The 27,949-nt window shown below is 56.0% G+C and overlaps 1 protein-coding gene across 3 annotated transcripts; it reads right to left on the bottom strand.

The window, feature by feature from the left end:
* On the bottom strand, positions 1-27,949 carry SYNGR1 (synaptogyrin 1). 3 transcript variants are annotated; one of them, XM_069581654.1, is made up of 4 exons: positions 27,468-27,733; positions 6,897-7,134; positions 5,392-5,537; positions 1-1,344 (listed from the first exon to the last, which is right to left on the bottom strand). In XM_069581654.1, the coding sequence occupies exons 1-4, from the start codon at positions 27,564-27,566 to the stop codon at positions 1,123-1,125; spliced, it is 705 nt and encodes a 234-aa protein (XP_069437755.1). In that variant the 5' UTR covers positions 27,567-27,733; the 3' UTR covers positions 1-1,122. The 3 variants fall into 3 exon arrangements, with proteins under 3 accessions (XP_069437755.1, XP_069437751.1, XP_069437752.1); XM_069581650.1 differs by having other exon boundaries at positions 1-1,278; positions 27,468-27,732; XM_069581651.1 differs by lacking the exon at positions 1-1,344 and adding an exon at positions 3,822-4,122 and having other exon boundaries at positions 27,468-27,949.

Below are 27,949 nucleotides of genomic sequence, written 5' to 3'. Positions count from 1 at the left end.
TCCCAGATCAGTTCTGTTTCCTAGGAGGTCACAGGGGCAGGGAAGGGGGCACCTGCTGGCTGGCTGGGGCGAAGTTGCTCAGGTAGCAAGCCCAGCTCTGCCACTCGCTCACTGTGATCTCGGGCCGAGCACTCCCCCTCCAGGCCTCCTTGTCCACCCAGCCCCAGGCAGGGACTTAGCGCGCCACTCCTAGAGTCAGGGACAGTGGTCAATCCGTCGGGAGGCCGTGAAGGCCTGCTGGAGCTCCCGGGAGGATGCACCCAGCTCGGAGTGGTACATGGGAGCCAGGCCAGCCCGCTCGGCTCTCTCGCCCGGGAAGGCAGCCAGGGGAGAGGCCAGCGGGATGTGGGGAGAGGGGCCTGGAGGCAGGGCTGTCCCGCTGGGCGGAACAGTCGGGGCAGAGCAGGCCCCTGGCTTGCAGCAGAATCAGGGTGTCTCATGGGCTGAGGTCCCCAAGGCCTCCCAGAGGGACTGTAGCACTGAGCGGCGGAGCCCCGGGCTCAGGGATGGGAGATGGTGGGGACCCTGGGGGACAAAAGGTGCTCTGTAGTCGGGCAGCCTGTGGTGGCCCCACCTCTATCACTGGCTGCCTGAGTGACCCTGACCTCGCCAGGCCTGTCTCCTCAAGCATAAAATGGAGACGGCCCAATACTCCGAGCAGGGCGGGGGTGTCACTCCTAGCAGATGACAGCCCCCAGTGTCCTGCAGTACTCACACCCCGCAGTCAAACCTTCCCAGCATCCTCCAGGTGGAAGATTCTCTCCATTCCTACCTCTGGTTAAGAGCAGGGCCTCCTCCACATCCCCTCTTCCTCGTCTCCAGGGACCATCTGTCTTAGCACTCGTGCCAAGCACAGGCCTGACATACAGTAGGTGCTCAATGAAGACTCACAGACAAGGAACGAACTCAACCCCCAGGGCACCGCACACCTGCACACACGTGTGGACACCCCCAGCACCTCACTGCCCTGCCCACCCGAGTGGCCCTGGACCTCAGTGGAACCACCTGGAGGTGCCGGGCAGGGCAGCCAGAGAGGGAGCAGGGGGGCTGGGTGTGGAGGGAGGGGGCAGGGGGCGGCTGGGGTGGCTCAGGGGCAGGCGGGGGGCAGGTGGTCCCTGTGGCTCAGTAGCCCTGTGACTGGTAGCCCTGGGGCTCGGGCTCGAAGGCGCTGGCCGGCTGCTGGTAGGTGCCGCCCATGCTGGTGGGCTCTGGCCCGGCGCTGGGCTCCACGTAGGGGGCGTAAGGCATGCTGGAGTCCTGGCTGGGGTCCATGTAGTCCTGGGAGAAGAGGGCCGAGTCGGCGCCAATCTGGTACCGCTGGAAGGCCAGCACAGCCTGGCCCGCCTGGGGACGGGGGTTGGCAGGGACAAGGACAGGCGGGACGGGGTGGTTAGGGGAGAGACAGACAAGAGCACTGGGTTAGTAGAGGTTAGTCCACAGGACACGGACAGTAGAGGGTTAAATATCCTCAAAACACGCTTGAGGGGGGATGGAGGAAAGCTATCCTTAGAAGCCAGCCCAGAACCACACTGTCCAGCCCATAAGAAGTCTGGAGATCACCTACCTGATGACCCCTAACGCCAAAGGTTACTGAGGGCAAAAAAAATTTCTAGAGTCTCCACTCTGGAGTGTTAAAATGACCTAAGCCCCATAATATCCTTCTCCAACTGTGTTCTTAGGATGTTAGATGGGATGGAGAAAAAAATTTCTTGGTGGGACAGATAAATGTCGGCCTCTCCTAAAAGTCATTCTGTCCCTCTTGCAGCTAGGCATAGCCATATCACTAAGCTCTAGCCAATGGGTCGGCCCCAAGTTCTCTTCTCACCCTTTGACTTGATGCCTAGAATGCAGATGTGAGAGCTGACACTGTAGCTGCCATAATGGACCATGAGGTCCATAAGCCAAACTGTAAGGCTGGAAGAGGCCTCAGTCACTAAAGACTTCCAGAGTCACTTATGCCAGCCCTGGACTGTCTTCCCAGACATAGACTTTTTTTAGACCACTGTCATTTGTGATTTCTGTCATTTGCTGCTGAACCTAATTCTAACTGAAATGCTTAATCAAATAAGTTTGGGAAACTGAGTTAAACAGAGGACCACAGGAGTCATCAGAGCTCTGATTATTTCATGTATGCTGGGATCCCCAAGCAAGCAACCACTTATCTGACCACTGAAGCCCTTTTTACATACAACTCAGTTGGGAATGACTTGTCTACAGCATATACACATAGGTGGGAAACCCTTTTTAAGTAAAAGCAATTACATTATTATTAAGGACAATGAAACTGATCACACCAAGCTAGGGAATAAGTTAAACCTGTCATTAAAAGACAGTGTTTACAGGTTTATGCTGAAAGCCTTCTCCAGAGGTCTTCCCAACCAAGGTCATCTGCCTGTGATGGGAAAATGCTTATGTTCTACATACTTCTGTGTGGGGGCCAGGAAGACTGAGGCCTAGAAAAGGGGGCCTCATGGCAGAGTCAGTGCCAGAACCCAGATCTGAACATAGGGGTCCTGCCCCTTCCTAGGCCAGGGCCCTCCCCATCTCCTTCCTTTTGATCAGCCAGTTGACAAGGCACTAAGTCAACCAGGAACCTGAGAGGACCAACAGGTGAGAGGCAGGGGCAAAGTGCCAGGGGCCTGGAAAAGGCAGACCAGACCTCAAGGAGGTAGGCCGAGGAAATCAGGAGCGGCCCTTTCGTATTTTCCATGATGTTACTATGAGGTCCTGGCTACAGGGTGCTCAGATGCAGGGGCCTGGGGAAGGGAGATGGGAAGCCCCTCCCCCACCCAGGGTAGGGACCACGTCTCCAGCCCCCTTGAGCCATCAGCGAGTCCACAAAGAGCACAAAGGGAATGGATGAATCAGTTCCTGAGAGGAATTTCTGCAGACATGGTCCTCCCGAGCTCCCTGGCTCTACTGCTATCCTGCACGGAGGCAGAGGCCTGGAGCCGATGACCTTTGCAGACCCTTCCAGGGCGGGACTCTGGCTACAGGCAGCTAGTGCTATCTCTGCAGTCACTCCTTCAACCCAGCTGAGTTAAGGACTCTCTGAGCCATCCAGTTCAAAGAGCCACAGACAGGAACCGTGGAGGGGGTGTGGGCCCCTGCTGGGCCTGGGTGCAGAGGTGAAGCTGGGAGTTCTGTTCAGAGCCCAGGGACCTAGTGGTCCACCTGGCTCTGCTTCTTCAGAGCAGGCGCACTCTCTGCGGCATCTCCACTGCGCAGGGCTTTGCCCTGGGGGCCGGTCTGTGTTCCAGGGCAGCTGAGGGCCCCAAGGAGCGAACCTGTGCAGGACTGGAGGCCAAGGTCCTTTGGAAGATCAGGGATTCACCACACAGGAATCACTCCCAAAGAAGAAGTTATGAAGGTGTCCCTGACTCCTTGGAGAGAATGAATGAATGAACAAAAGAACTGACATTTATTGAGCATCTCTGTGCCAAGCCCTGTGCCAACCTTCGTTTCATCTGCACAACAGCCCTGAGAGGTTGGTTCATTATCACTTCTCAATCCAGGGAGGCAGACTGAGGCACGGAGTGGTGCATGGCTCTGCCCAGGGTCCCACAGCACACGAGAGCAGAGTCAGACCAGGAGTTCCCTGCTGTGCTGGGCCAGGCCCCTTTTGGCAGCCAGCCTCCACCGGGACTGTAAAATTGGCCTTCGTATTGCAGCTGTGGGAGGGCCTCTCAGCCCTTATGGAGCCACCTCCAGCCTGTGGCAGTGCATTTGAGAGAGATTTTGGTTTCTCTCTCTTCTCATCCCCAGCCTGTGGGCTCCTGGGGCCAGGAACCACCTGTGATTCATCACTAGGCACAGAACAGTTGCTCAATAAATGTTTACTGAATGAACACACACACGAAGATCAACAAAGGAGGTGATGAGAAGTGGTGAGCCTTAACTGGCCCCTCTAGCCAGCCTTCTGCTACCCTGCACACCCTGGCATCTTGGCTGGTCCAGGCAGTGGGCTGCCCTTCAACCTTGCCACTGAGCATATACTTAGGGCTTCCTGCTTCTGGAAGCTGTGCAGGCCTACGGCTGTGCCGAGGCGGGAAACAGCGTGTTGTATTCCTCCTGGAAGGTAAGGTCCTTGAATCTCCGCACGGCCAAGGCTGCGGTCAGGCTCTGCCAGGAGAGAGCAGGGGTGAGGCCGGCGCGGAAGATGAGGGGGCAGGCAGAGGCACCATCAGGGAGGTTGGCTTCAGGGGGCAGGTCGGCACCTGTCAGTCAGCCATTCAGACTCCGCCCCTGGAAGTCCCGGTGACCACTCACTCACTCCTCCTCTGCAAGCCCCGCCCCAGGGGAAAAGGGATGTCTAGGTGTCCACAAAAAGAAGAAATCTAGCCAGGATGGGCCCAGGAGGGGAACAGGGAAGGCTGGCTGCAGCATGGTCTCACAGGAGTGGCCTATATACAGCACCGGGGGGGCTTCTTGCAGAAGGCCGAGGACAGCTGGAAGGCCTGGATGGGAGGGGGATGTGGGAGGGGAAGGGAGAACCCTTGGGAAGGGGGAAGGGAGCCTACATGACCCAAGATATCTGCAGGAGGGAGACAGGAGAAGAAAAAACATGTTGAGAGGACAGGGAGCCAGTGGGAGGAGGGGACAGTCACGCTGCCATACCGACTGGCGCGCGAGACCACCAGATCCAAAATCCACAAAGGGGGCGACCTCTGGCCAGGGGCGCCCAGAGACATGCTTTTTTTGACCTACATATATATGTAGAGGTCAAATATATATGTATTTTTAACACACAAAGATCAGAATCCACATAGAAGTTCAGATTCCTGGCCTCCCTGGGAAAACCAGAAGCCCTGGCCTCTGTGGGTCCCCAGTCCTGCTCAGAACAGGGCCTGGGTAGACCCTTTCAGGATGCTGAACACCTGCCGCCTGGTCCACTCACGCCTTCTCTCATTCTGCCTGCCAGATGGGCACCTGTGTTTGTGACACAGCCCACTGCAAACCCAATCTCCCCATTTTACAGACAGGAAGGCAGAGGCCCAGAAAATTAGGAGAAGCCCCAAGATTCAACCCAGGTCTCCTGACTCTCAGCCTCTGCTCTTTCTCAGCCTTGAACCTCAAAGCCTTATCTTCCCATCTAGGCCTCAACCTTCTCGTCTGTAAAAGGGAACAGTAAATAACTACCACCCAATGACCAGAGTGGTTAGGAGGGGAAGCTGTTTCCACAGGAAGGGTGCCCTGAACCAGAGCCAGGGTCTGCTATCACCCCCGACTGTCCTGGCTGGCAAAAGGCAGCGGTCTCCCTCCTCAGGGAGCAGCCCCGCCGTGTGCATTGAGGCGGGAAGCAGAACAGAGACCCTGGCTGTGCTCAAAGCCCACCCGCCCGGGAGCCCGGCTGGGGCGGGCAGGTGTGGGCTGGCTGGACTGCGTACTCACCCACGTGAAGATGGAGAAGAAGGAGAAGGCAATGGCGGCCCGGGCCGCGTCTGTCCCCTCGTTCAGCGGGTTGTCCTTGGGCTCGGAGACCTGCCACTGGTTGGCCAGGAAGCAGAAGCCCACGAACCAGAGGAAGGCCCAGAAGGCTGGGGTGGGCACAGGGCCAGGCAGCCCACGTGGGCAGAGAGGGCGGGTGGGGAGGAGGATACGGGAAAAAAGACCGAGGAACCGGGGAGGTTCAAGGGCATGTCTCCCACGCTCCCCACCCACAGAGGGAGAGGAGGTGGGGGGGTCAGAGTGCGGGGAGCGCGGGGAAGCACAGGTGAGAACAGAGAGGCCGGCCAGACCCGGAGCAGGAGAGACCCCGGGGAAGGAGGCGGCCAGGCCCGGACCAGAGTCAGGGAGGGGCGGGCAGTGAGAGAGGGAGAGACGGGGAGAGGGAGAGACAGAGAAAAGTCAGTGAGCCTCGGCCGCGCTGCTCTAAGCTCAGCCAGCACAGGCTTCCCGGCTTAATCCCTGACTGACCCGTGGTCCAGCCTGAGGCCCGCAGCTCTTCTGTGAGGGGCGGCCACCTGAGCCCACCCCCAACCTGGCTGCAGCTGCCCAGAGCACTGGACCGGGGAGGACGAGGGGACACGTCTATTTGCAGTCCCACGGAGCCTTGAGGCGGCTGAGGGTCCCTTTGAGAGCCCAGGCCTGGGAGTTTTAGGGGTGGGAGCCTTGAGGGGACAAGTTCCCCTCTGGACGCCCACCGTCTACCTAGAGAGGCCCAAAGCTGCTCTGGATGAAGAGCGTGCGTGCCCAAGGGCTGGCACCTAGAGCCCAGCCCCTCCCAGAGGCACTGCTGGGGAGCCCTTGAGAACCACTCGCGGCATATCTGTACCTTCAAATCGAAGGGGCCCCAGGCCTCACTGCCTGCAGACCAGGCACATCCTGAGAGTCCTGGAAGTGGCTGGAGGGGCCCCAGACTGAGACCCAAGAGCTCCAGGCCAGGGACACCAAGCCCAAGCCTCCTCCAGCCTCTCAGACTCACTGGGACAGAGGCCAGGGCACCTCTGCCAAAGCCGCTTCTAAAGGGCAAGGGCAGCTCCCCAGCCCCAAGTCCTGACCCTCCCAGGGCACCTAATGTGTGCAGGTCCTTCGGCCATCGCTCGGCTTAGTACTCACAGGGCTCCACCAGGGAGGGGGGCCAGAGGAGGCCAGTGAAAGCAAAGGAACCCCCTCTGGACATTGTGTTCCTACTCTGCCATGAGCTGTGGGCTGTCTTGAGGTCTCGGGCCCCGCCCTGGTCCTACACAACCCTGCTGCCAGCCTTGTGACCCCAAGTCTGTCCCTTTGCAACCGCCTGCACCTCGGTTTCCCCATCTGGAAAATGGGCAGAAGGGTGGCAGCCACCTCCCAGGTGTGTGTGAGGCTGAGCAGGACCACGGTCAGGAGAGCCCCTGGCAGACTCTGTGCTGCTAGCGGGGGGAGGAGGGCACAGTACCCACTGGGGCGGGGCTCACCCGAGACGCCGATGTCGGACAGGACAGCCTTCTTCCGGTCCTTGACACTGCTTATCTGGGGGAAGTACACGTCCAGGGCCAGGTAGAGCAGGCAGGTGAGGAAGGCGAGCACGCCCACGGTCACGCCGTAGCCGCAGGCATTGGGGTTGCGGTTGTAGATGCAGAACTCCTCACTTTCCGAGGGGCTGTTGAGGTAGCCCTCATTCACGATGGAGCCGAACACCACGATGGAGAACACCTGTGGCGACAGGGGAGGGGTGGGGGTGGCCGTGAGACCCGGGCAGGCCCCTCCTAGCGCCGGCTGGGCTGCCTGCCCCTCTGTGAGCCCTCTTCATCCCAAACAGTCACAGGGCCGAGGTGCGGCACGCAGGTCAGAGGGGGAGGCCCAGAGAGGGAGGGAAACTTGCATGGGGTCACACAGCACAGGTGGGATCAATCACTTCCTTCTCCAGCTGGAGGCACTGAGGACCCCCCACCGCCCAACCACAGATGTGGCCCTACTCCCCTTCCAGCCAGGTGCTAAGAGGCCTTCCTGGGCCCTGACACCAAGGTTCCTCTAGGACTGGACCCAGCCTCCCGAAAGAAGCGGTCTCAGCCCTCCAGGTGGTGAACTGCCACGCCTGCAAGCCCCTGGCTGATTGTGGCATGAGCCAGCCCCATCACAGGTTCTGCGGAATGACAGGCTGTCCTGGGCTCTCAGGCCCTGTTCTTGGTCCCACCCTTCCCTGATGCCCAGGCGCTGACAAGCAGAGAGAATGACAAAGGACCAAATACACCTGTTACGACCTTGTCCATTACAGGGCAACCTGCAGGACCCCAAGCGTCACAGGCGTTACCTCCTTTAACGCCCCCAACAACCTCCAAGACGGGTCTACTTCAGCTGAGTTGGCTGCCAGCAGGGGTGGTCCCTCCTGGCATCTACACCCTTGTGCTATCTCCTTCCCCTTGACTGAAGGCTGAGCCTAGCATGTTGCTTCTCAGCAAAACAGACTATGGCAAGAAGTGATGGGATGTCACTTGTGTGAGGAGATTACAAAGACCCGGCCTCGGTCAAGCTCATCCTCTCCGGCCCCTCCTTGCTCGCTCTGAGGGAAGCGGCTGCCAGATTTGGAGCTGCCTTATGAAGAAACGTACGGACGCGGAACTGAGGGAAGTCTCCAGGCAACAGCCAACTGGGAACTCGGCCCACAAGGAATGAGGCCTGCCAGCGCCATGAAAGTGAGCTTGACGGCAGAGCTACCCTCAGCCTTCAGATGAGACCGCAGCCCTGGCCAACACCTCAATGTGCGAGGCAGTGGCACCTGACTAAGGAGGCTCCTGGCCACGGAAAGTGAGAGAATCAAGCGCTTTTGTTGTTGTTGTTGTTAACGTGTGCTTTCCTTATTTGGCTGCATCAAGGCTTAGTTGCAGCGTGCAGGATCTTGGTTGCTGCAGGATCTTGGTTACCGCGTGCAGGCTTCTCTCTAGTTTTGGTGTGTGGGCTTAATTGCTGCGCCGCATGTGGGATCTCAGTTTGCTAACCAGGGATTGAACCAGCATCCTCTGCACTGGAAGGCGGAGTCTTAACCCCTGGACCACTAGGGAAGTCCCTGAACATTGCCTGTTTTAAGTCATTACATCTGGGGGTGTGCTGTGGCACAGCAGCAGCTAACGAATACAGTCAGTATCCTTGGCGTTTTGCAGATGAGACAGGGAAGGTGAAGGTGTCAGTTTATGTGCCCAGAGTCACACAGCTGGGACGTGGCAGAGCTGGCTTCAAACCCAGCGACCTGATTCTGAAGTCCATGCTTCTTCCTCCTGCCTCTCACCTCCCCTGAAATTCTGAGGATGAAGAGGCCCAACCACAGTCAATGGACAAACACACAGACAGGAAGACAGAGCCTCAGATGTGGCCTGCAGTGAACCTGAGGTGCAGCTGCATAGGACTTTTTTTTTTTTAACTTTTTATTTCATATTGAAGTATAGCTGATTAAGCTTCGCCGATGGCTCACTGGGTAAAGAATCTGCCTGCAATGCAGGAGACAAAGGAGATGTAGGTTAGATCCCTGGGTTGGGAAGATCCTCTAGAGAAGGAAATGGCAACCCATTCCAGTATTCTTGCCTGGAGAATTCCACAGACAGAGGAGTCTGGTGGGCTACAGTCCATGGGGTTACAGAGTCAGGCACGACTGAGCAACTAAGCACACCGCTGATTAACAAAGTTGTGATAGTTTCAGGTGGACAGCAAAGGGACTCGGCCACACATACACATGTATCCATTCTCCCCCAAACTCCCCTCCCATCCAGGCTGTCACATAACAGAGTTCCCTGTGCTATAAAGCACGTCTTTGTTCGTTATCCATTTTAATGCAGAGGATTTTAATTGCCCATTTCCCACTTCATTTTGCTTTCCAATTTTTCCACAATGAGGAACTATAATTTCAGTGTGAACCAGATACATTTTTGTCCTTAGCTAACACCCTGGATGGGTAGAGGCTCCATGGCAGGTGTGAGAAAAAAATATGAGAAGCATCATTTTTTAAATTGCATTTTTAAGATGTCTACACATGGATTGTATAACGTACTAGATATATCAGTGTAGTAGTAATATATATATATAACAAATCTACATTTTTTATTGAAGTATAATTATATATTATATAAGTTACAAGTATATAATATATACTTGTGATTCAGTTTTTAAAGGTTATACTCCATTTACAGTTATTATAAAATATTGGCTATAGTCTCCACGATGTACGATAATGTAGCTTATTTTATACATAATAGTTTGTACCTCTTAATCCCCAACCCCTGTATTGCCCCTCCCTGCTGATAACCACAATTATTCTCTATATCTGTAAATCTGCTTCTTTTTTGTTGTATTTAGACTCCATATATAACTGATATACAGTATTTGTCTCTATCTGATTTATTTCACTTAGCATAATATCCTCCAAGGCCATTCATGTTGCTGCAAATGGCAAATTTTCCTTCTTTTTTATGACTGAGTAGTATTCCATTCCAAGACAGATTTAGAAAAGGCAGAGGAACCAGAGATCAAATTGCCAACGTCCGTTGGGTCATCAAAAAAGCAAGAGAATTTCAGAAAAATACCTACTTCTGCTTTATTGACTACGCCAAAGCCTCTGACTGTGTGGGTCACAACTGTGGAAAATTCTTAAAGAGATGGGAATACCAGACCACCTGACCTGCCTCCTAAGAAATCTGTATGCAGGTCAAGAAGCAACAGTAAGAACTGGACATGGAACAACAGACTGGTTCCAAATTGGGAAAGGAGTATGTCAAGGCTGTATATCGTCACCCTGCTTATTTAACTTATATGCAGAGTATGTCATGTGAAATGCCAGGCTGGAAGAAGCACAAACTGGAATCAAGATTGCCAGGAGAAATATCAATAACCTCAGATACACAGATGACACCACCCTATGGCAGAAAAGGAAGAGGAACTAAAGTGCCTCTTTATGAAAGTGAAAGAGGAGAGTGAAAAGTTGGGTTAAAACTCAGCATTCAGAAAACTAAGATCATGGTATGTGGTCTCATCACTTCATGGCAAATAGATAGGGAAACAACGGAAACAGTGACAGACTTTATTTTGGGGGGCTCCAAAATCACTGCAGATGGTGACCACAGCCATGAAATTAAAAGGCGCTTGCTCCTTGGAAGAAAAGCTATGACCAACCTAGACAGCATATTAAAACGCAGAGACCTTTGCAAACAAAGGTCTGTCTAGTCAAAGCTATGGTTTTTCGAGTAGTCATGTACAGATGTGAGAGTTGGACTATAAAGAAAGCTGAGTGCCGAAGAACTGATGCTTTTGAACTGTGGTGTTGGAGAAGATTCTTGAGTCCCCTGGATTTCAAGGAGATCCAACCAACCCATCCTAAAGGAAATCAGTCCTGAGTATTCGTTGGAAGGACTAATGCTGAACTCCAATACTTTGGCCACCTGATGCAAAGAACTGACTCCTTGGAAAAGACGCTGATATTGGGAAAGATTGAAGGCAGCCTGAGAAGGGCACAACAGAGGATGAGATGGTTGGATGGCATCACCAACTTGATGGACATGAGTTTGAGCAGGCTCCAGGAGTTGGTGATGGACAGGGAAGCCTGGTGTGCTGTAGTCCATGGGGTAGCAAAGAGTCAGGCACAACTGAGTGACTGAACTGAACTGAGTATGCCATTGCATATATATACCACATCTTCTTTATCCATTTATCTGGTTGCTTTTTTTTTAAAAGTATATTTATTTTTATTTATTTGGCTGCATGGGGGTCTTAGTTGTGGCACACGGGATCTTCACTGTGGCATGCAAACTCTTAGTGCAGCATGTGGGATCCAGTTCCATGACCAGGGATTGAACCCTGGTCCCCTGCACTGGCAGTATAGAAATAGCCACTGGACCACCATGGAAGTTCCTGTCCATTCATCTGTTGATGGACACTTTAGGTTGCTTCCATTTCTTGGCAACTGTAAATGATGCTGCTATGAACCTTGGGGTGCATGTATCTTTTCAAGTCAGTGTTTTTGGTTTTCTCAGATATATGCCCAGGAGTGGAACTGCTGGGTCACATGGTACTTCCATTTTTAGTTTTTTGAGACACCTCCATACTGTTTTCCACAGTAGCTGCACCAATTTACATTCCCATCAAAGGTGTATGAGGATTCCCTTTTCTTCACATCCTCATTAACATTTGCTATTTGTGTTCTTTTTGATGATAACTATTCTGACTGATGTGAGGTGATACCTCATTGTGGTTTTGATTTGCATTTCCCTGGTGATTAGTGATGCTAAGCATCTTTTTATGTGCCTGTTGGCCATCTGCATGTCCCCTTTGGGGAAATGTCTATTCAGATCTTCTGCCCATTTTTTAATCAGCGTTTTTTTTTTTACAGGATTGTGTGTGTGTGTGTGTGTTGAGTTGTAATAGCTGTTTACCTATGCTGGGTATTAACCCCTTATCAGCCTTATCAATTGCAAATATTTTCTCCCATTCAGTGGGGCTGTCTTTTTGTTTTGTTTATAATTCCATGGACTACAGTCCATGGGGTCGCAAAGAGTCAGACACGACTGAGCGACTTTCACTTTGTTGTGCAAAAGCTTTCAGGTTTAATTAGGTCTCATTTATTTATTGTTGCTTTTATTTCCTTTGCTTTAGGAGATAAATCCCCCCAAAATATTGCTAGGATTTATGTCAAAGAGTGTTCTGCTTATATTTTCCTCTATGGGTTTTATGTTTTCTGGTCTCACATTTAGGTCTTTAATCTATTGTGAGTCTATTTTTGTATATGGTGTGAAAGAATGCTCTGATTTCATTCATTTATGTGTAGCTGTCCAGTTTCCCCAGCATCACGTATTGAAGAGACTGCTTTTTCTCCACTGTATATTCTTGCCTCCTTTGTCACAGGCTAATTGGGTTTCAGATTCACTCACACTTCATGGGAGGACTGACTCAAATTTTTTTCCCTAAAGGAGTGCATGATCTAAAGTTTGGAGATCACTGGTCCATGACACTGTGTATTAAGGATTCTGACCCAAATATCCACTACCAGATGAGTGGAGAAGAAAGTTGTGGCGCATCCATACAGCGGAATATTATTCAGGCACTAAAAGGGGCAGAGTTCTGATACAACTCGAGGGACCTTGAAACTGATGAAGAAAGAAGCGAAAGAAGCCAGACGTGAAAGGTCAGTATTATGATTTCTTTTATGTATTATACCGTTAACAGGCAAACCATGGCAAACAGACCGGAGATCACCAGCGGCTGGGTAAGTGGAGAATGGGGAGTGACTACTTAACGGGCATGGGGGCTCTTTATGGGGGTAATGAAAGGGTTTCGAAACTAGACAGGCAGCAGTTGTACAACACTGTGAACGCACTAAATGTCACTGAACTGTATACTTTGAAATGGCTCATTGTGGGTAATGTCCATTTTTTTCTTCAATTCAAAAAAAAAAAAAAAAAAGAAAGGACTGATAGGCTGTGTTCTGGTTCAGCCACGGGCACCGAAGTGGGCAGTGGGGGCCCGTGAGCTACACGTCTGCCAATCCTGAGTTGGGAACGTACATGTCACCACAACCCCAGGCCTGTGGAGGCCTCCGGGCTCACAGCTCTGCCCAGTCACAGGCTCCGGTCTTCACAATCGCCCCATGGAACAGTGAGGGCGATCCCTACTGCCCCCAAATTACAGAGCAGGAAAACTGAGGCTCAGAAAGAGAAGGTGTACAGGCTGAATCGGAGCCCAGTTCCCCTCAGTCTCAGCATTAGGCTCTCTTCCAGCTGACCGAGCTGGCTCAGCCTCAGGAGGTAGACCCCTAAAGGAGGGGCGACCCTTTATTTCCAGAGACCCAGGGGATCAGCAGGAAAGCAGGCTGTGGGGCCAGAGTGGCAGGTCTGGCGTTCGGGGTCACAGGAGGGGAGAAGCAGGAAGTCCTGACTTCAAAGCGGTTGTCAGACGGATCCCTGGGCTACTGACACAGCCCAGAGGAGCAAGGCAGACGCCAACGCGAGATGAAGGCGGGCTATGACAGGCAGCTGCCTGGGCCGTGCACTGCACAGCTCCAGGGTCCACCACTCAAACAGCCCCTTGGACTGTGACCGAGATCAGTCTAAGACTCCTACCAGAAAACCGCCAGGTCGGGAATCTGAGGCCCTGTCTTCAGATTCGGTCACTAGACACCACCGATCCAGCAAAATGGAAAGACAGTGAAAGTCGCTCAGTCGTGTCTGACTCTTTGCAACCTCACGGACTATAGAGTCCATGGAATTCTCCAGGCCAAAATACTGGAGTGGGTTCTTCTCTAGGGGATCTTCCCAACCCGAGAATCGAGCCCAGGTCTCCTGCATTGCAGGCGGATTCCTCACCAGCTGAGCCACATGAGAAGCTTGAGAATACTGGGGTGGGTAGCCTATCCCTTCTCCAGCGGATCTTCCCGACCCAGTAATCGAATCCGGGTCTTAAAAGCCTCTTGATTAGAGAGAGACTTCAGACACGAGGAGTCACACAGACCGGATGGATTTAAACCCAAGCCTGCTCCTCATGCTGTGTGGCCTCCAGCAAATGACACAACCTCTCTGAGCCTCAGCTTGGTCCTCTGTAAAAATTAACCTTCCCTCCAGGGCTGATGGGAGAACGACATCAGTGAGTACCCAGAGCAGAGCGGCTGGAACTTTGTAGGGTTAACTGCCTTCTCCAGAGGCCCTGGACACTTCCTTACAGATGTGCTCCCTGGGGGCTGGAACAAGGCTGCCCCCCTCCGATGGGCCCCCCCCCCACAAAGCAGCCTTCGAGGAGGTTGTGGGGGGAGGGGAGCAGATGGGAGGAAGTCTGGGCTTTGGCAGAGGAGGAACCATTAAGAAAAGCCCTCTTGGGGGAGAGGAGCAGGGCGTCCTCAGGGAGGCCAGAGGAAAGTGCTGGCAAGGACGTGTCCCCAAGAGGGGATGAAGCAAGATCAAAACAGCCTCCGAGGGGCCTGGAGGAACCACAGGCAGAGCGGAAGGAGGGGGCCTCGGGCCAGCTCCTAGCCGCCTGTCCTTCAGAGCTCCCTGCCCTTCTCTCCACAGACACGGCCTCGGGAAGGCATTCATCACAGGTCACAGGCTTCTTGGTGCCTCACGTTGGGCTGAGAGGGGGCGTCCGGGGTGACCACCTCCATGGAGACACAGCTGTCGGGAGGTGACCAGCTCTGGAGGGACAGGAGCAAGAGGGCAAGAGCCTGGGTCACATTAGCCTGGGTGCTGAATCTGCCTGGTCCCTTGTCTAGCAGGTGACCTCAGGCCGGTCACTTAACCTGAGTCTCGGTTTCCAAGTCTGCACAGTGGGGCGATAACAGTACCTAAACCACTGACGTTTTGTGAGCAATGAGTGAGGTCCTGCATGCAAGGATCAGCCTGTGACCTGGAGTGACCTGTGACCTGGAGCATCCAAAAGGTGCCAGACTGACCCTAAACAAGTGGAGCAGATAATGTAGGCCATGACTCATGGGAGGGAAGTGGCAGCGATCAGGGAGAGAGCCCTGAGCAGTGATTTCTGAGCTGAGTCAAGAAGGAGCCTAAAGGAGCATCAAGCGGGACAGAAGGAGACAGACCGGGTGAACGGGGGTCACCCAGTGAGCTCTGAACAGACACTTGTCTGCAGGGATGTAGGGCCATGGAGATATCTGGGAGAGATGCTCCGTGGAGAAGTAGCCGAAAGTGCGAAGGCCCTGGGGCAGGAATGAGTCTGGTGGTTGGAGAGGCACACAGAGTGTGGCTGAAGGGAATGAGCAAGGTGAGGTCACCCAGGGCTTCAAGGGGAAGGCGGAGTTCAGGAGAAGGTGAGTGACTTGACCTGAGTTAGGTTTTAAAAAGCATCACCCCGGAGAGGAGGAGAAAAGACTGTGGGTCAAAGGGAAAAGCAGGGGGACCAGTGGGACCAGGTGAGGGATGAGGGGGCAGGGCTGGTGTGGGTCAAGGGATGGGGTCGAAGGGGCGGGAGGGGACTGTCCTGTGGAGGGAACGTCACCAGAACCTGCAGACAGAGGCCCGCTGCTGGGAGGGGAGGGGGGCGTGGGGGGTCATGCCAGGTCCCCTGGCTGCAGGGCTGGGCCAGGACAGGGAGCCTCCCAGGGCCAGGCTGAGAGTCTGCTGGTCAAGAAACTGAGGCTCCATGAAGGGAAGAAGTATGGCTACGAACACACAAGCAGGCCCCTGCAGTCTGCCCACACTCCCTACAGACATTCTGAGTCCAGGTGAACTACTGTTTAGCCGCAGTCTCCCCGCCTGACTCAGCAGGCTGCTCAGGATCTCAGTGGGGGCCAGGCCCACAGATGAATCCCAAGCAGGAGTGTGTGCAGGGTCAGGATCAGGGAGGGTGGGAGGCAGCCCCCGCTAAAAGCAGGCCCCAGCCTCAGGTTTCTGTTCCACAGTCAGACAGAGGAGGAACCGGGATCCCTCCAGACCCACGATGGGAGTGAAGAACACACTCTTGACTCCGAGAGGTCCCTGTCCTTATTCTCATTCTACCCGCGTCTGGGGGGCCTGCCCAGGTCACATGGCTGGTTGGGGTGGATGAAGACTCAAACCCGGGTCTCTCTGAATCCAAGGCTGGTGCCCTGTGTCAGGCGTCCTCTGGGGTAACCTGCTGAGGCCGGATCTATAGGGACGGCAAGGTGTACACAGGGCAGTCACCAGAGAACCGGAAATGAAACCCAGATGAAATTTGATGCCGGCCACAGCTGCAAAGGCATGGGAGGGAGACGCTCACCCCACAGAGCAGATCTGCTGCAGGGACTGGAGGCAGGTCTGCGGAGGCAGATCCAGCAGCTGGGAAACAAGAGAAAATGAGGGTGGGGGCCTCGGGGGGCCCCTGGTTACTGGCAGGCACAGGAAAAACAACATCCTTCCCTTGCACTAAAGAAAATGTTTTTTTTTTTAAAAAGCACCAAAGTAAACCGGGCCAAGACGCTGTTTTTTTCCCACCATCTTTATAATCCAATCCTGTGTCTAAAAAAAAAGAAAACCCAGATTCCAGATGGCATTTAGAGCAGAGCTATGCCAAACTCAGAAAAATAAATCGGCAGGGACCTCAGCATCTCAGGCTCCTGGAGTTAGACACACAGAGACAGAGACTCCAGGACCGCCAGACCCTGCCTGGCCTCCCATCTCTTCCTCTCTCAGCCCGCAATTCAGTCATCCCAGAGGGCCAGTGTGGGCAAAGCCACAAGCTGTCTGATCATTTTGCCCCAGCAGTTCCCACCTCCCAGAACGCCCTTCCCCACCTTTTCCATTTTTCAAATAGGAACGAACTCCTTCACACCCTTCAAGACCCCGCTAGGAGGTGGCAACTTGCAGCCGCCGTCTGGGACACCCTCTTTCCTAGTCACCCTCCCCGACCCTGACCCTGGACATACTCCTGCTTGGGAGTCATCTATGGGTCTGTCCCCTGCTGAGACCCTGAGCCAACCCACAGCCTCCACAGGGGCCCTGCATCCACTGGGAGTGCTTGACAAAATCATCTTGTTTAATCCCCATCAAAACCTCTAAGGAAAAAAACCTAAAAACACCCCCCTACACATTAGGAGATGCATACCACAGTATATAAAATAGATCAAGTCCTACAGGATAGCACAGGGAACTGTATTCAATATCTTATAATAACGTAATGGAAGAGAATCTAAAAAAATCCATAAACATATACGTAAAACCGAATCACTCCGCCGCACACCAGAAACTAACACAACATTGTAAATCAACTACACTTCAATAAACAAACAGCAGCAAGAAAACATCCCCCCAAAGCAGGCTTACTCAGCCCATTTCACAGACAGGGAAGCTGAAGCTTCTCTAGACTTTGGCCTGCCCGTGGCCAGCCCACCCGGAGCAGGTCAGTGTAGCGCCAGGTCTCCCAGGCTCAGCGCCCCTACCAGCCCCATTCCAGGATGTGAGTCAACAAACCCTTAACCTTCAGCTGCCTCCCCATGAGGAAGTGAATTCCAGACCCCAAACTCCAGGAGCAGGTGAGCCCCAGGAGTGACAGCTGCTATCCCGCGCCTGTCTCCACCCACAGTGCAGTAGGGGCCTGGCCCACTTTCCTCCACGTCTGCACACGGAGCTGGCAGCCTGGGCCTGGCCCACTGCCGGGCATAAGGCTAACTTCGGCTCCAGGGAGAGTTGGCCCAGCTGGTGCGGTGGGCGGGGGGTGGGGGTGGCAGGGGGAGGTAGGGGCAGAGGTCACTGCTGTTTGCCAGGAACTTCCCAGAGGGCTGGCTTTAAACACCTTTAGGCACCTGCTGAGTCTTTCCCCATAAACTATGGAGAGATGAGGCCGGGAGCCTATACTGCCCACCTCCTTTGCTATTTCTGGATGGCATCTTCTGCCTCACCCTGTACAGGGGCGTCTGCTTCCAAACTGGGCGGCTGGGAGGAGTCCCTGGTCCTAGCCTCACACTGCAAGGCAGCCAGCTGACCTGCTCACTGGCTCTCCACTTCGCGGTCTGGGCTGCTGTCCACTCCCAGGCCGCTATGTTCCACTCCCAGGCCGCAATGCTGCTGCCTGAACCAGGACCGCCACCTCTCCAGCCTCCTCCAAGCCGGCTCCAGACGGCCGCCAGGGGGCACTCACCACCCCCCAGCTCTCATCAGTCCCTCCTGTGCCGTGCTTAGTCGCTCAGTCCTGTCCGACTCTGTGTGACCCTATGGACTGTAGCCCGCCAGGCTCCTCTGTTCACGGGGGTTCTCCAGGCAAGAACACTGGAGTGGAGGAGGCTCCAGGGAATCTTCGGTACCCAGCAATCGAACCGGGGTCTCCTGCATTGCAGGCGGATTCTTCACCAACCCAACTACCAGGGAAGCCTTCAGTCCCTCCTGGGCTGAGCAAAAAGTCCAGTCCCTAAGATGGATTCCCAAGGTCCCCCTACTTGGGCCTCTGGTCTCATCTCTGGTCTCTCCCAGTCTTCAGCAACCTCCAGCCCCTTATCCGTCCGCACACTGACCCCCACTCAGCTGCTCAGACCCCAGAGTGGGCGTGTCCTCAAACCCCATCCAACCTGGCTCCTGGGCCTATTTCTTCAGCCTTCCCCAAACAACTCTGCTTCCTCCACGCCCCACACACTTGTCCAGGCCACCGTCCCCCGTCGCCAGGCGATGACAGCAGCTTCCCAGGGCCCGTGTGCCACTCCTGCCCCCTGCCCCATCCACTTTGCCACAGCTGGAAAGCTCTCTTCAGACCTAAGCCAGATCACGTCACCCCCTGCTGCATCCCACACCTCCACGGAGAGAGCCCTGTCCCCACCACAAACCCCAGGGTTCCTGCCTTCCGCTCCGCCTCCTTTCCTGCCATTCTCCTCTCGCTCCCTCCTAAGCTCATTCCTGCCTCAGGTCCTTTGCACAGCTGCTTCCTTTGTCTGGGATGCCTAGAGTCCCCCAGGTCTTCCAAGTTGGCTCCTGCTGGTTCCTTCTTGATATCCAAATCTCAGTACAAGCCACTTCCTCAGAGAAGCCCTCCAGACCTGACTCCCAGTATGTGCCAATGCACCCACTTACTTTCTTGATAACATCATTATGTATTTTCTTTTTCTTATGTATCGCTTCTGTTGTTGGGTGTATGTCTCTAACTCAGACCCAGAGGGAGGGTCGGGAGTGAAGAGCAAGCCTGAACGATGGGCACTTGAGTTGAAAGAGTATTCTCTCCTCGGCACCTTGGCTTACACACCTCTAACCACGGGGAGCTCACTCCCTAACAACAGGCTGCCAAGTCCTCTCCCTCAGTGAGAGCTGAACCGCCTTCCTGCCAGCGTCCCTGTGAAACCTCTGCCTCCTGGGCCTCCAGGGGAAGGGTGGATGAAGGGGCAGCCAGGCATCTGAGGGACGAGTCAGGCTGTGACGGGTCCCTTCCCGGAAATGGGCCCTGCCTCCCCCGGAGTCATGTGAGGGGAGGGGCCTAAGCCAGCACAGCGGCGCGTGACGGGCACCGGGCGGGCACTCGGCTTCCCCGAGAGCCTCGTGCAGAGCCGCGGGGCCGAGGCGGGGCGGGCGGGCCCCCTTCTCTCCTCCCTGGCCCGGCTGCCCCCTCCGCAGCCTTGGAAGCGACCTGCGGCGGATTAGGCCGTAATCTTCCTGCAAGCTGTTCCCGCGTGTGCTCTCTGCGGTGGGGGTGGGAGTGGGCTTGCTGGGCAGGGGCCCTGTCCCCGAGGCACTGAGATTCAGCCTGCTGATCCGAAGGCATCGCGTCTTCCCCCTCCTGTGGCTGCACAACCGCAGTGGGGCAGGGAGCCCCCTTAGACATGGGGAAACTGAGACCCACTCGCCCTGAAGACGGGAGACTTGAATGGAGAACGTGGGTGGAAGGAGGGTGGGGCAGGGAAGTTTCCAGCTTCATTCACCCACATGTGAGCCCCGACGGGACGCAGGCGCCGTCTAGCACTGGGGACGTGACTGTGGCCTGATGGACGCGGTCCCTGCCCCCCAGAACTTACATCACCACGTGGTGCCTCCCGGCCTCCGCCTGCACCCCTGCCAGCCCTTCTGCCTGGAACATCCCCCCTGCGCCGGGCTGGCCCCGTCGCTCCAGCCCGTCCGGCCTGAGTGTCTCCACGTCACCTCACTCTAGGTCTTGCGCTCACCTCCGGATCTTAAGTGGTTTCTCCGCTGCATTTCCCTGTGTGAGCCTCGCACAGACCGGACACATTAAAGAGGAGGCGAGAGTCCTGCTGGAACCACCGGGAGGACGTACAAACCCCTCACTGGGCCAGATGCAGCCGAGAGAGGCATTAATGACGATCGGCCGTGGGATCTGGCCACTTGAAGGTCACGGACGATCTTGACAAGGTGGCGGGGTGGGGGCAAGGGCCTGAACGGGGCGCACGTGTGAGAGAAAACCAGCGAGCAACAGCGGGGACAGTAACCACAGCCAAACCTTCTGGAGAACCAGAGGACTGGGCGAGGGGGTAGAAAGAACACGCGTTTGTAAGCTGACAGGAGAGAGCCAGAGTGGAGGATGGAGGCGAGAGTGGGGAAGGAGGAAGAGAGGGAACTGGAGTCCTTGAGCAGGTGACGGGGGCATCCGGTGGACCCTGCGAGCCTGGCCTGGCCGCCGGAACAGGAGAGAGCCTGGGGGAGGGCGGGCAAGCGGAGGCCAAGGGTGGATGCCAGCAGGACTTTGCCAGGTGAGCGCAGCAGCGACGCAGGAAAGCTAGAGCCCAGAGCAGGTAGGTGAGACCACCCAGGAGCCCAAGTTGGAGAGGGGCACAGAGAGGATGGGGTGAGGGCCGGGGCACCATGGGAGGGTCCCGGGTAAAGGACACAAGGGAGAGAGCTGGGAAGATGGGAGGGGAGGTGAGGGGCGGACACCTGAGTTCTCACCAAGAATGACAGCCAGAACCAGGGTATGCCGGGTGAGAGTGGCTGAGGCGGAGAGGAAGGAGGCCAGCCGGAGAGAAGCAGGGAGCTGCAGAGACCAGGAAGGAAGGCAGGCAGGACGGTGCTGGGGCGGGCAGGCAGGCGCGGCGTGGAGTCTCTGCATTTTCGAGGGACAGGGGAAGTGACCCGGGGGCTGGGCCACAGTGAGGGCAGTGGCTGGTCCGGAGCTGGCCTGAGATTCCAAGCTGGGGGAGAAAGGTCTGCGAGCAGCCTCAGGAGCCAGGAGGACTCTGTCCCATCTCCAGGCTCAGCGGAGGGAGGGCATGAAGCAAAGAGTAGTCCCCACCAAGAAGGCGGCCTGTCATTCTTGGCCCGGGGAAGCAGGGCCGGGCAGGACCAGGTTACCCTGCAATTTTAAGGAAGGGGTCCGGGGGTGTTCAGAGGAGGGTCGGAGATCTGGGAACAGACCATGTCCTCTTGACCCCTGGACCCTGAGCTGTTTGAGTAGCCCAGGAAGGTTGGGGCTCCTGGACGCTTGCTTTCTAAACAGCCTGGGACTGTTCCAGCCAAAAGGCCACCCCTTCCCCACGGTGCCCCTCCCCCATGCATCTTCCCCAGCAGAGGGGGTGTGAGCACGATTCCTTCCTGGGTGGGAGGGCTTCCCCAGAAACACGAGGAGGGTGTGGGCCACCCTGCCGGCTCCAGCTGACACTGTCCGGCTCACACGCTTCTGGCCCTAGGGCCAGGCCCGCTCTGCAGACCCCCACAAAGCATTGGTGGGGGTCAGGGGGAGGTTGACATCGCTTCTTCAAACACTTACTGGTCTCAAAGTTCCCCACCTGCAATGTGCTAGGAGCAGAGGAGGGTTCTTAGAGGGTGGAAAGGCTGGAAACTCACCAGCCCAACCTGTCTCCTGTTCCCATCTGACAGACGGGGAAACGGAGGCCCCATCTTGGCCTGTTACTCAAGTCACACCACCCGCCACAGTCGGAGTGGGCGCAGAACATGGCCTCAGGCCTTGGGCCCCAGACACTCCTGACGCCCAGCCTGGCCTCCCCTCCTACCAGACAGCTGGTTCTTCCGGTGGAGGTGCCAACGCGGCTCCCATGCCAGTTCTACCATCTGCCCTTTCCCTTCCCCACCCCCTCCTCCTGGCTTTTCCTTCTCTCCGCTCTCCCTCCCCCAGGCTTCGTTCTTTCTTCCCAGGCTCAGGCCCGCCTAACGGCTCTGCACAAGTGGCCGTGTGGGACTCCCCATGTGGCTGGGGACTCCCCAAAGCAGGAAGCAGGGGCCAAGTCCTGAAAGTCAGGTGCAGGCTGCAATCTCACTTAAAGTGAGGCGGCGGGGGGAGGGACGAAACCCACTGGACAGGGATGTCGTGCCCAGAGGAGCGGATTGGGCAGCAGGCCCTTTATACGTCCATTTTCACAAACTGAGTCAGGTATCCCCTGGAGCCTGGGTACCCCAATCCCATGCTACTGATGAGGCTGGGACTTTCCGTCCCCTTCTGGTGGCCCTGTGGTCAAAGCCAAACCCAAGACTCCTCAAGCTCCTGTACCGTCCCAGGACGTGAGATGCCCAAGACACACGCAGAAACCTACCAGCCCTCTCCTGACCCCCTCCTAGGCCTGAGAGTGATGGGACCAGCCAGTCACAGGTCAGCCACACGCGAGGAAGATTTCAAGACCTTCAATGATAAATGCCAAAGGAGCCCCGGACCCAGCTCCCTAAGTAAGTGGCAGGGCCTTGCCTGGTGCTGGAAGAGGACAGGTTGGACCATTCCACACATTTCCTGCTGGGCCTCCTTCCCCCAGAATCCTCCCTAAGTCACACCTCCCACTGCAGGGAAGCTTCCAAAACACGCCTCTTTTCTCGGCTTGAACTCCCTCTCTGAGGCTTTCCATGGCTCTCAGATGAGGCTCAGCTTGTGAAACTGGCATCCAAGGCTTGCCCTGGGCTGCCCCCCTGCCTGCCCCCATGCCTCCGGACCGACTTCTCACTCTCACTCACACACCCAGGGTCCCCAAGAGCTCAGCATCGTTTCTGAAGCCCACTCAGACCTGCTGTTCCTCCCAACTGGAATATACACTTCCCCCACCTTCTTTATCAGGATCAGCTCAGGAACCATGCCCCCAGGCAGAGGTAGCCACTCTGCACTGGATCTCCTCTCTTCCTTGACACATTCCAAGCCTTCTGGATGGTTCCTGTCGATTCAATTTTGTTTTCACTGGACGAGAGGATTGCTGGTGGGACATACAGGCAGGCATCCAGCAGGGATTTGGTGTTTGTGGAATGAACGAACGCCAGAGCTGGCCACAGGCTCTGTCACCACCCTGGACCTGTTTTACCCACTGCCACTGCAGGCTCCAGAATTTCTAGGCAGGACAGGGAGGGCAAATGGTTGGGAACAGAGACAGGGGGTCTAATTTTGAAGGCGCTGCGTTTGCAAAGCAAACTTGGGGTTTTTTTTGTCCCAGCCCATGGCGTGTAGGATCTCTGTTCCCCAACCAGGAATCGAATCTGCACTCCCTGCGGTGGAAGCACCCACCAAGTCTTAACCACTGGACCTCCAGGGATATCCTGCCAATTCAGCTTTTATACTCAGTGTTTGCTTGCAGTGATTGAGGGAATCTGATAAAAATGAGGGTGTAAAACTGTTCCCTCAAGCCACTCCTTGACGCCACCGCGACTCAGACAGGGAAGCCACGGGTGGTATGCTGAACGTGGACCCAAGTAGGCTGGGTTGGAACTGCGGCTCTGACAGTCCCAGGCCCAGTCTCTGTCTCCAGACAGCAGACAAGTCACCTCCAGCCTGCCCCTTACTTCTGTCCTGGCGGGAAAGATGTCCCACTCTACTTACAGCATCCTGAGTGTATAAGCTAAAGCCCTTACGAGATCAACTCTGAAAACAGCAATACCTCAAACAGTTTATTGGTTAATTTGTGCCAAAACAGAGTATTAATCCAGAAAGAAAAAGAAAACCTCTCATTCATCAGCGCCACTATTTTTTTTCCCATGGGTCATTTCAATGCTCTAAAGGTAAAGATGTACATTTCAAACAGAAGGAGGGCCTTCATATGAAATCAGCTAGCTCCCAGCGACGAGGGAGCCTGATGGGCTGCCGTCTATGGGGTCGAACAGAGTCGGACACGACTGAAGCGACTTAGCAGCAGCAGCTCCCTGCTCAAACTCCTTTGTTCTCACCTGGCTCTGGACAAAGAAAGGGGTCACTGACGGGCTGCCGGATCAGAGCCAGACTGGGCACCTCTGACGGGGAGACAGAGGCACAGTGGGGGCCACGGCTGGCGCCAGACCTCCTGTTCCTCCAGCCAACACAGAGGAGCAGCTCTGGGCTCTACCTGCTCTACTGAACTTCACCTTGCCCTGGTCAGGAAGGGTCCAAGCTGGAATCCACCAGAGGACTCATCAGCTCCCTCCCTACCTTAACCCTCAGGGTCAGTTTCTCAATCACTGTGGTGAGTAATCACCCTCACATGTTGGGGGAAGGAGCGAGCTAGGGGGTTGGAAGGTGAACAGGGGTGGAGAGGAGCTGAAAAAGCCTCAGTCATGAGATCAGGGGGTCCTGTGGGCCTGGGGGCTAGGGTTCTAGGGTAGGTCCAAGTTTGGTGACTCTCTGAAGCTTACATGCTTTGGGGGCCCACTTTCAAATAAATAACAGAAATAACAAAGATCTTTTACAGATTTTTACACAATCAAGAGCCCATGTGCTCTCAATGCTAGGGCCCCTCCAGGGCTGCAAGAAGGGTCTGGGGAGCACAGGAATCCTGGACAGAGTGACCGGCCATCTTGTCTGTCTGGGACAGGGCTGCTCCCAGGATATGGGACTTCCTGTGTAGAAGGCAGGAAAGTTCTGGCAAACCAGGGAAAATCGGTGATGGATGCTCAGACTCCACTAGCTCAAAGGTGAAGCTTAAGACCTGCCAGACTCTGTGGGGAGCAGAAGGAACCCGAGGGCAAAGGACAGGTCGGCACATGTGTCCACGACATGACCCCAGCATGTTAAAATGTCTCAGGACACCACGTGTTTTTGAGAAAGACTGGAAGGAGACAGAGGCCCTTCTTATGAGGTGGGATCACATGGGCTTTTTCTTCCTTTTTTTTGTGGTAAGATACATACAACATTGGAATAGAAAATGGCAACTCCAATAACCTTGCCTGGAAAACCCTTTGGACAGAGAAGCCATGCTAGGCTGCAGTCCATGGGGTCACGAAGAGTCGGGCACCACTGAGCACACACACACATAACGTAAAATTTACCACCTTAACCATTTTTAAGTGTACAGATCAGTGGTGCTAAGTATGTATATATCATTGTACAATCATCACAAGTGACTTGTGTTCTCTGTTTATTGGCAGGTATTACTTCTAATGATTAGGAAAAAAAACCTATGTACATTTTTAAAAGTGTCAATCAGCCTGTATCAGACACCTCTGCTCATGTAAAGGTAGTGAGCAGGGCTGGGAGGCTGTGGGGGCCTTTGGGGTATTGGATGGGGGCTGTGGACCCAGATGACCCTTATCCTTCCCCAATCTGAGATCTCAGGATTCCAAATGCTTCCTGATCCAGGGAAAGCACTGTGCTTTGGAGACAGGAAGGTTTGAGTTCAAATCCTCGCCATTTGCCACCACGATGCTCAGTAACCCTGGGCCTCTCTGAACCTCAGATGCCTCAAGTGTGTCTCCAGGGGAAATAGGTGAACAATCGTGAGTGCAGTCCTGCACACAATAGGTGCGTAGTGACTTTTTCTGTCTTCTGCTTGGAAGGTCCTCCCTGTGCATGGATGTGCACGCCTGTCAACCCTCATTCTTCCAGGCTCAATTTGACATCACCTTCTCCAGGAAGCTTCTCTGATTCCTCCCCGAGCGCTCCCAGCCTCTCTGCCTGGGGGTGCCTGGCTCACTCCCCGGCAGGACCGGAGGCTCCCTGGCACTAAAGGGATGTGTCTGAGTCATGCCACCTTCCCTCTGGGCCTAGCCGACTCAATAAAGCTTCGCTAAATGAAGCCATCACCAGCAGAAGTGACCCAGGCAGACAAAACGCCCACACCCCCTCACAAAGCCGGTGACTTCACCCTCCCAGGCCAGCGGCCCAGAGGCCAGGTGAGGGAAGCAGAGCACAGAGCCGGCCCACCTGGTCAGGCAGGTGTCCCCCAGAGCTGCACTGTTGCCGAGGATTTGCCAGGGTCTCTGCGGAGCTGGAGACACACGGATGAATGAACCTGGCACCACAAACCTTCCAAGATGTACCCCTGGGGTGCCTGGCTGTGGGCCATCACCGGGCTTCCCTGCCCCCAGAGAGCTCCCCATCTGGGGGGGAACTTGAGAAGCCTGGAGTGTAAATGTTGCCACGATGCTTCCTGAGGCACCAGAGGCAGGTTTGAACGTTTTAAGACAAAGCAAAGGTAAATAGCTCCCTTTTCCTCTGGGAGGCCAGAGATAAACACCCAACGGTCCCACCCATCACACGCTAATGTGGCCCTGAAAATCCAGGAAGTGAGGGAGCTTGAGCATGCCTTGGCCTCAGCGGGCTTCAGGTGCACCCCCTGGGGTGGCTGGTAGGGCCCCTGCCCAGTGTCCCCAGTGCGGGCACTTCTAACATAGGCCCACAGGCAGGGGCCCCAGGCCTGCAGAGGCAAGACCCTCTAGTGAGTGGGCCTGGGCAACCCGAGGGAGCCCCAGATACCCCTTTCCAGAGAGGGGCAGGCCTCCCTTCCCTGGGGGTGCCTCCCAGGCCATGTGAACCCTTCGCCGTGTGCTGGTTCTGTCCCATCCTCTCCTCAACCCCAGCTTTGAACAGGGACCCCCCCACTCAGCTCTCTGCACTGGGGTATTCTGCCCTCACCAGGCTGGAGGTCAAGATCGGGCCTCTCTGCCCTTCTCTGTGGGCAGGGGTCCTTTCTCCGGCTCCCACGCCCCACTGCTGGGGCATCCAGGTGTATTCAGGGCTTGTCCCCAGCCCAAGGAGGTCTCAAGGAGGCTCCTCCCATCTGGCCACAAATAGGGAAACTGAGGCAAGCCAGAGGAGGTGACGCTGCCCATCTCAGAATTTAACTACTTGTTTCCCAGGAACATTTCTCCAGTGGCTTCCAGCCCAAGGTCACGCTGCGGGAAAGGCAGTTCCCAGTGGAAGCCAGGAATCCGGCTCCCGCCGCGTCGCTCCACACTGTCCAGGTTAAGCCACAAAAGCCCGGTTTCCTGCCCTCTCCTCCTTGAACGTCCATGGCAAACGCGCGTGCACCCCCACGAGACGATCCACGCCCTGATTCACGCCCCCACTCTCAAAAACAAGGCCACCTGGTGATTCACCGACACACACCCCCCCTCAAAAAAAAAAAAAGCCACCTGAAACCAGGGTTTGGTCCCCACGGTCGCCAGTCCGCCCAAGCGGCCGCACGCAGCCCGAGCCGTGAGGTGGCTGGTCGCGGCCTGGAGGTCACCGCGACGCGGGGGAGAGCAAGTAGTAGGGTCACCGGGAAGCCAGGGGTGGGGGAGCAGGAAAGCCTCCGCGAGCGCTGGGCACCCCTGTCCGGGGGCTCGGAAAGGAAGAGGGGCGGGCGTCAGAACCCCGGGCGGACGGCTCCCCACCAGCGGCCGCGCCCGGGTCCCCCGGTGCCCCGGGGGTAGTTGGCGTCCGTCCCGGCGCTCGGCCCTTGCCCGCACCCCCCACCCCGGCTCCCCACCCCGAGTCCGGCCGGGCCACCCGGCCGTCCTTACCCAGGAAACGACGCGCAGGATGGTGTGAGGCTGCCGGACCAGGGTGTAGGGGTCGAAGGCGCCCCCGGCTTTGCCAGCTCCGTACGCACCCCCTTCCATCGTGGCTGCACCCGCGCGGTGCCCCCCGTTCGGCGCGCGCCGCCGGCCCGTGCGCGTGCGCGGCGCCCCCGCCCCCTCCCCGGCTCGCGCCACCCGCGTGGTCGAGGGCCCCCGCGAGGGGGCGCTGTGCGCGGAGGGAGCCGGGCGGGCGCGGGTTCTGCGGTCCCGGCGGAGGGCGCGCTCGTCGCCGGCTTGGTGACCTCTTTGCTAAGTAGAGGGGGCGGGGGGACGAGGAGGGGGTGTGTGTGTGCAGCAAATGCAGGGCTTGTCGCCGCCCCCCAGGACCGGGCCGCCCTGCGTCCATCACTGCCCCCTCCGAGCCTACGCGGCTCTGGGATGAAACCACCTTGTTTGCTGGTTTCCTGGCGATCTGTCTTGCCCCC

This window comes from Ovis canadensis, chromosome 3, assembly GCF_042477335.2.
Source record: "Ovis canadensis isolate MfBH-ARS-UI-01 breed Bighorn chromosome 3, ARS-UI_OviCan_v2, whole genome shotgun sequence".
NCBI lineage: Eukaryota > Metazoa > Chordata > Mammalia > Artiodactyla > Bovidae > Ovis > Ovis canadensis.
This window is presented reverse-complemented; position numbering and strand designations above follow the sequence as displayed.

What these genes read in the sequence shown, in the direction of transcription:
- SYNGR1 (XM_069581654.1), bottom strand. Translation starts at nt 27,566, where the DNA reads ATGGAAGGGGGTGCGTACGGAGCTGGCAAAGCCGGGGGCGCCTTCGAC. An exon ending in GTCCGACATCGGCGTCTCGG is followed by an intron (nt 5,538 to 6,896) that starts GTGAGCCCCGCC and finishes TGCCCACCCCAG; the next exon opens with CCTTCTGGGCCTTCCTCTGG. An exon ending in TCTTCTCCATCTTCACGTGG is followed by an intron (nt 1,345 to 5,391) that starts GTGAGTACGCAG and finishes CCCCGTCCCCAG; the next exon opens with GCGGGCCAGGCTGTGCTGGC.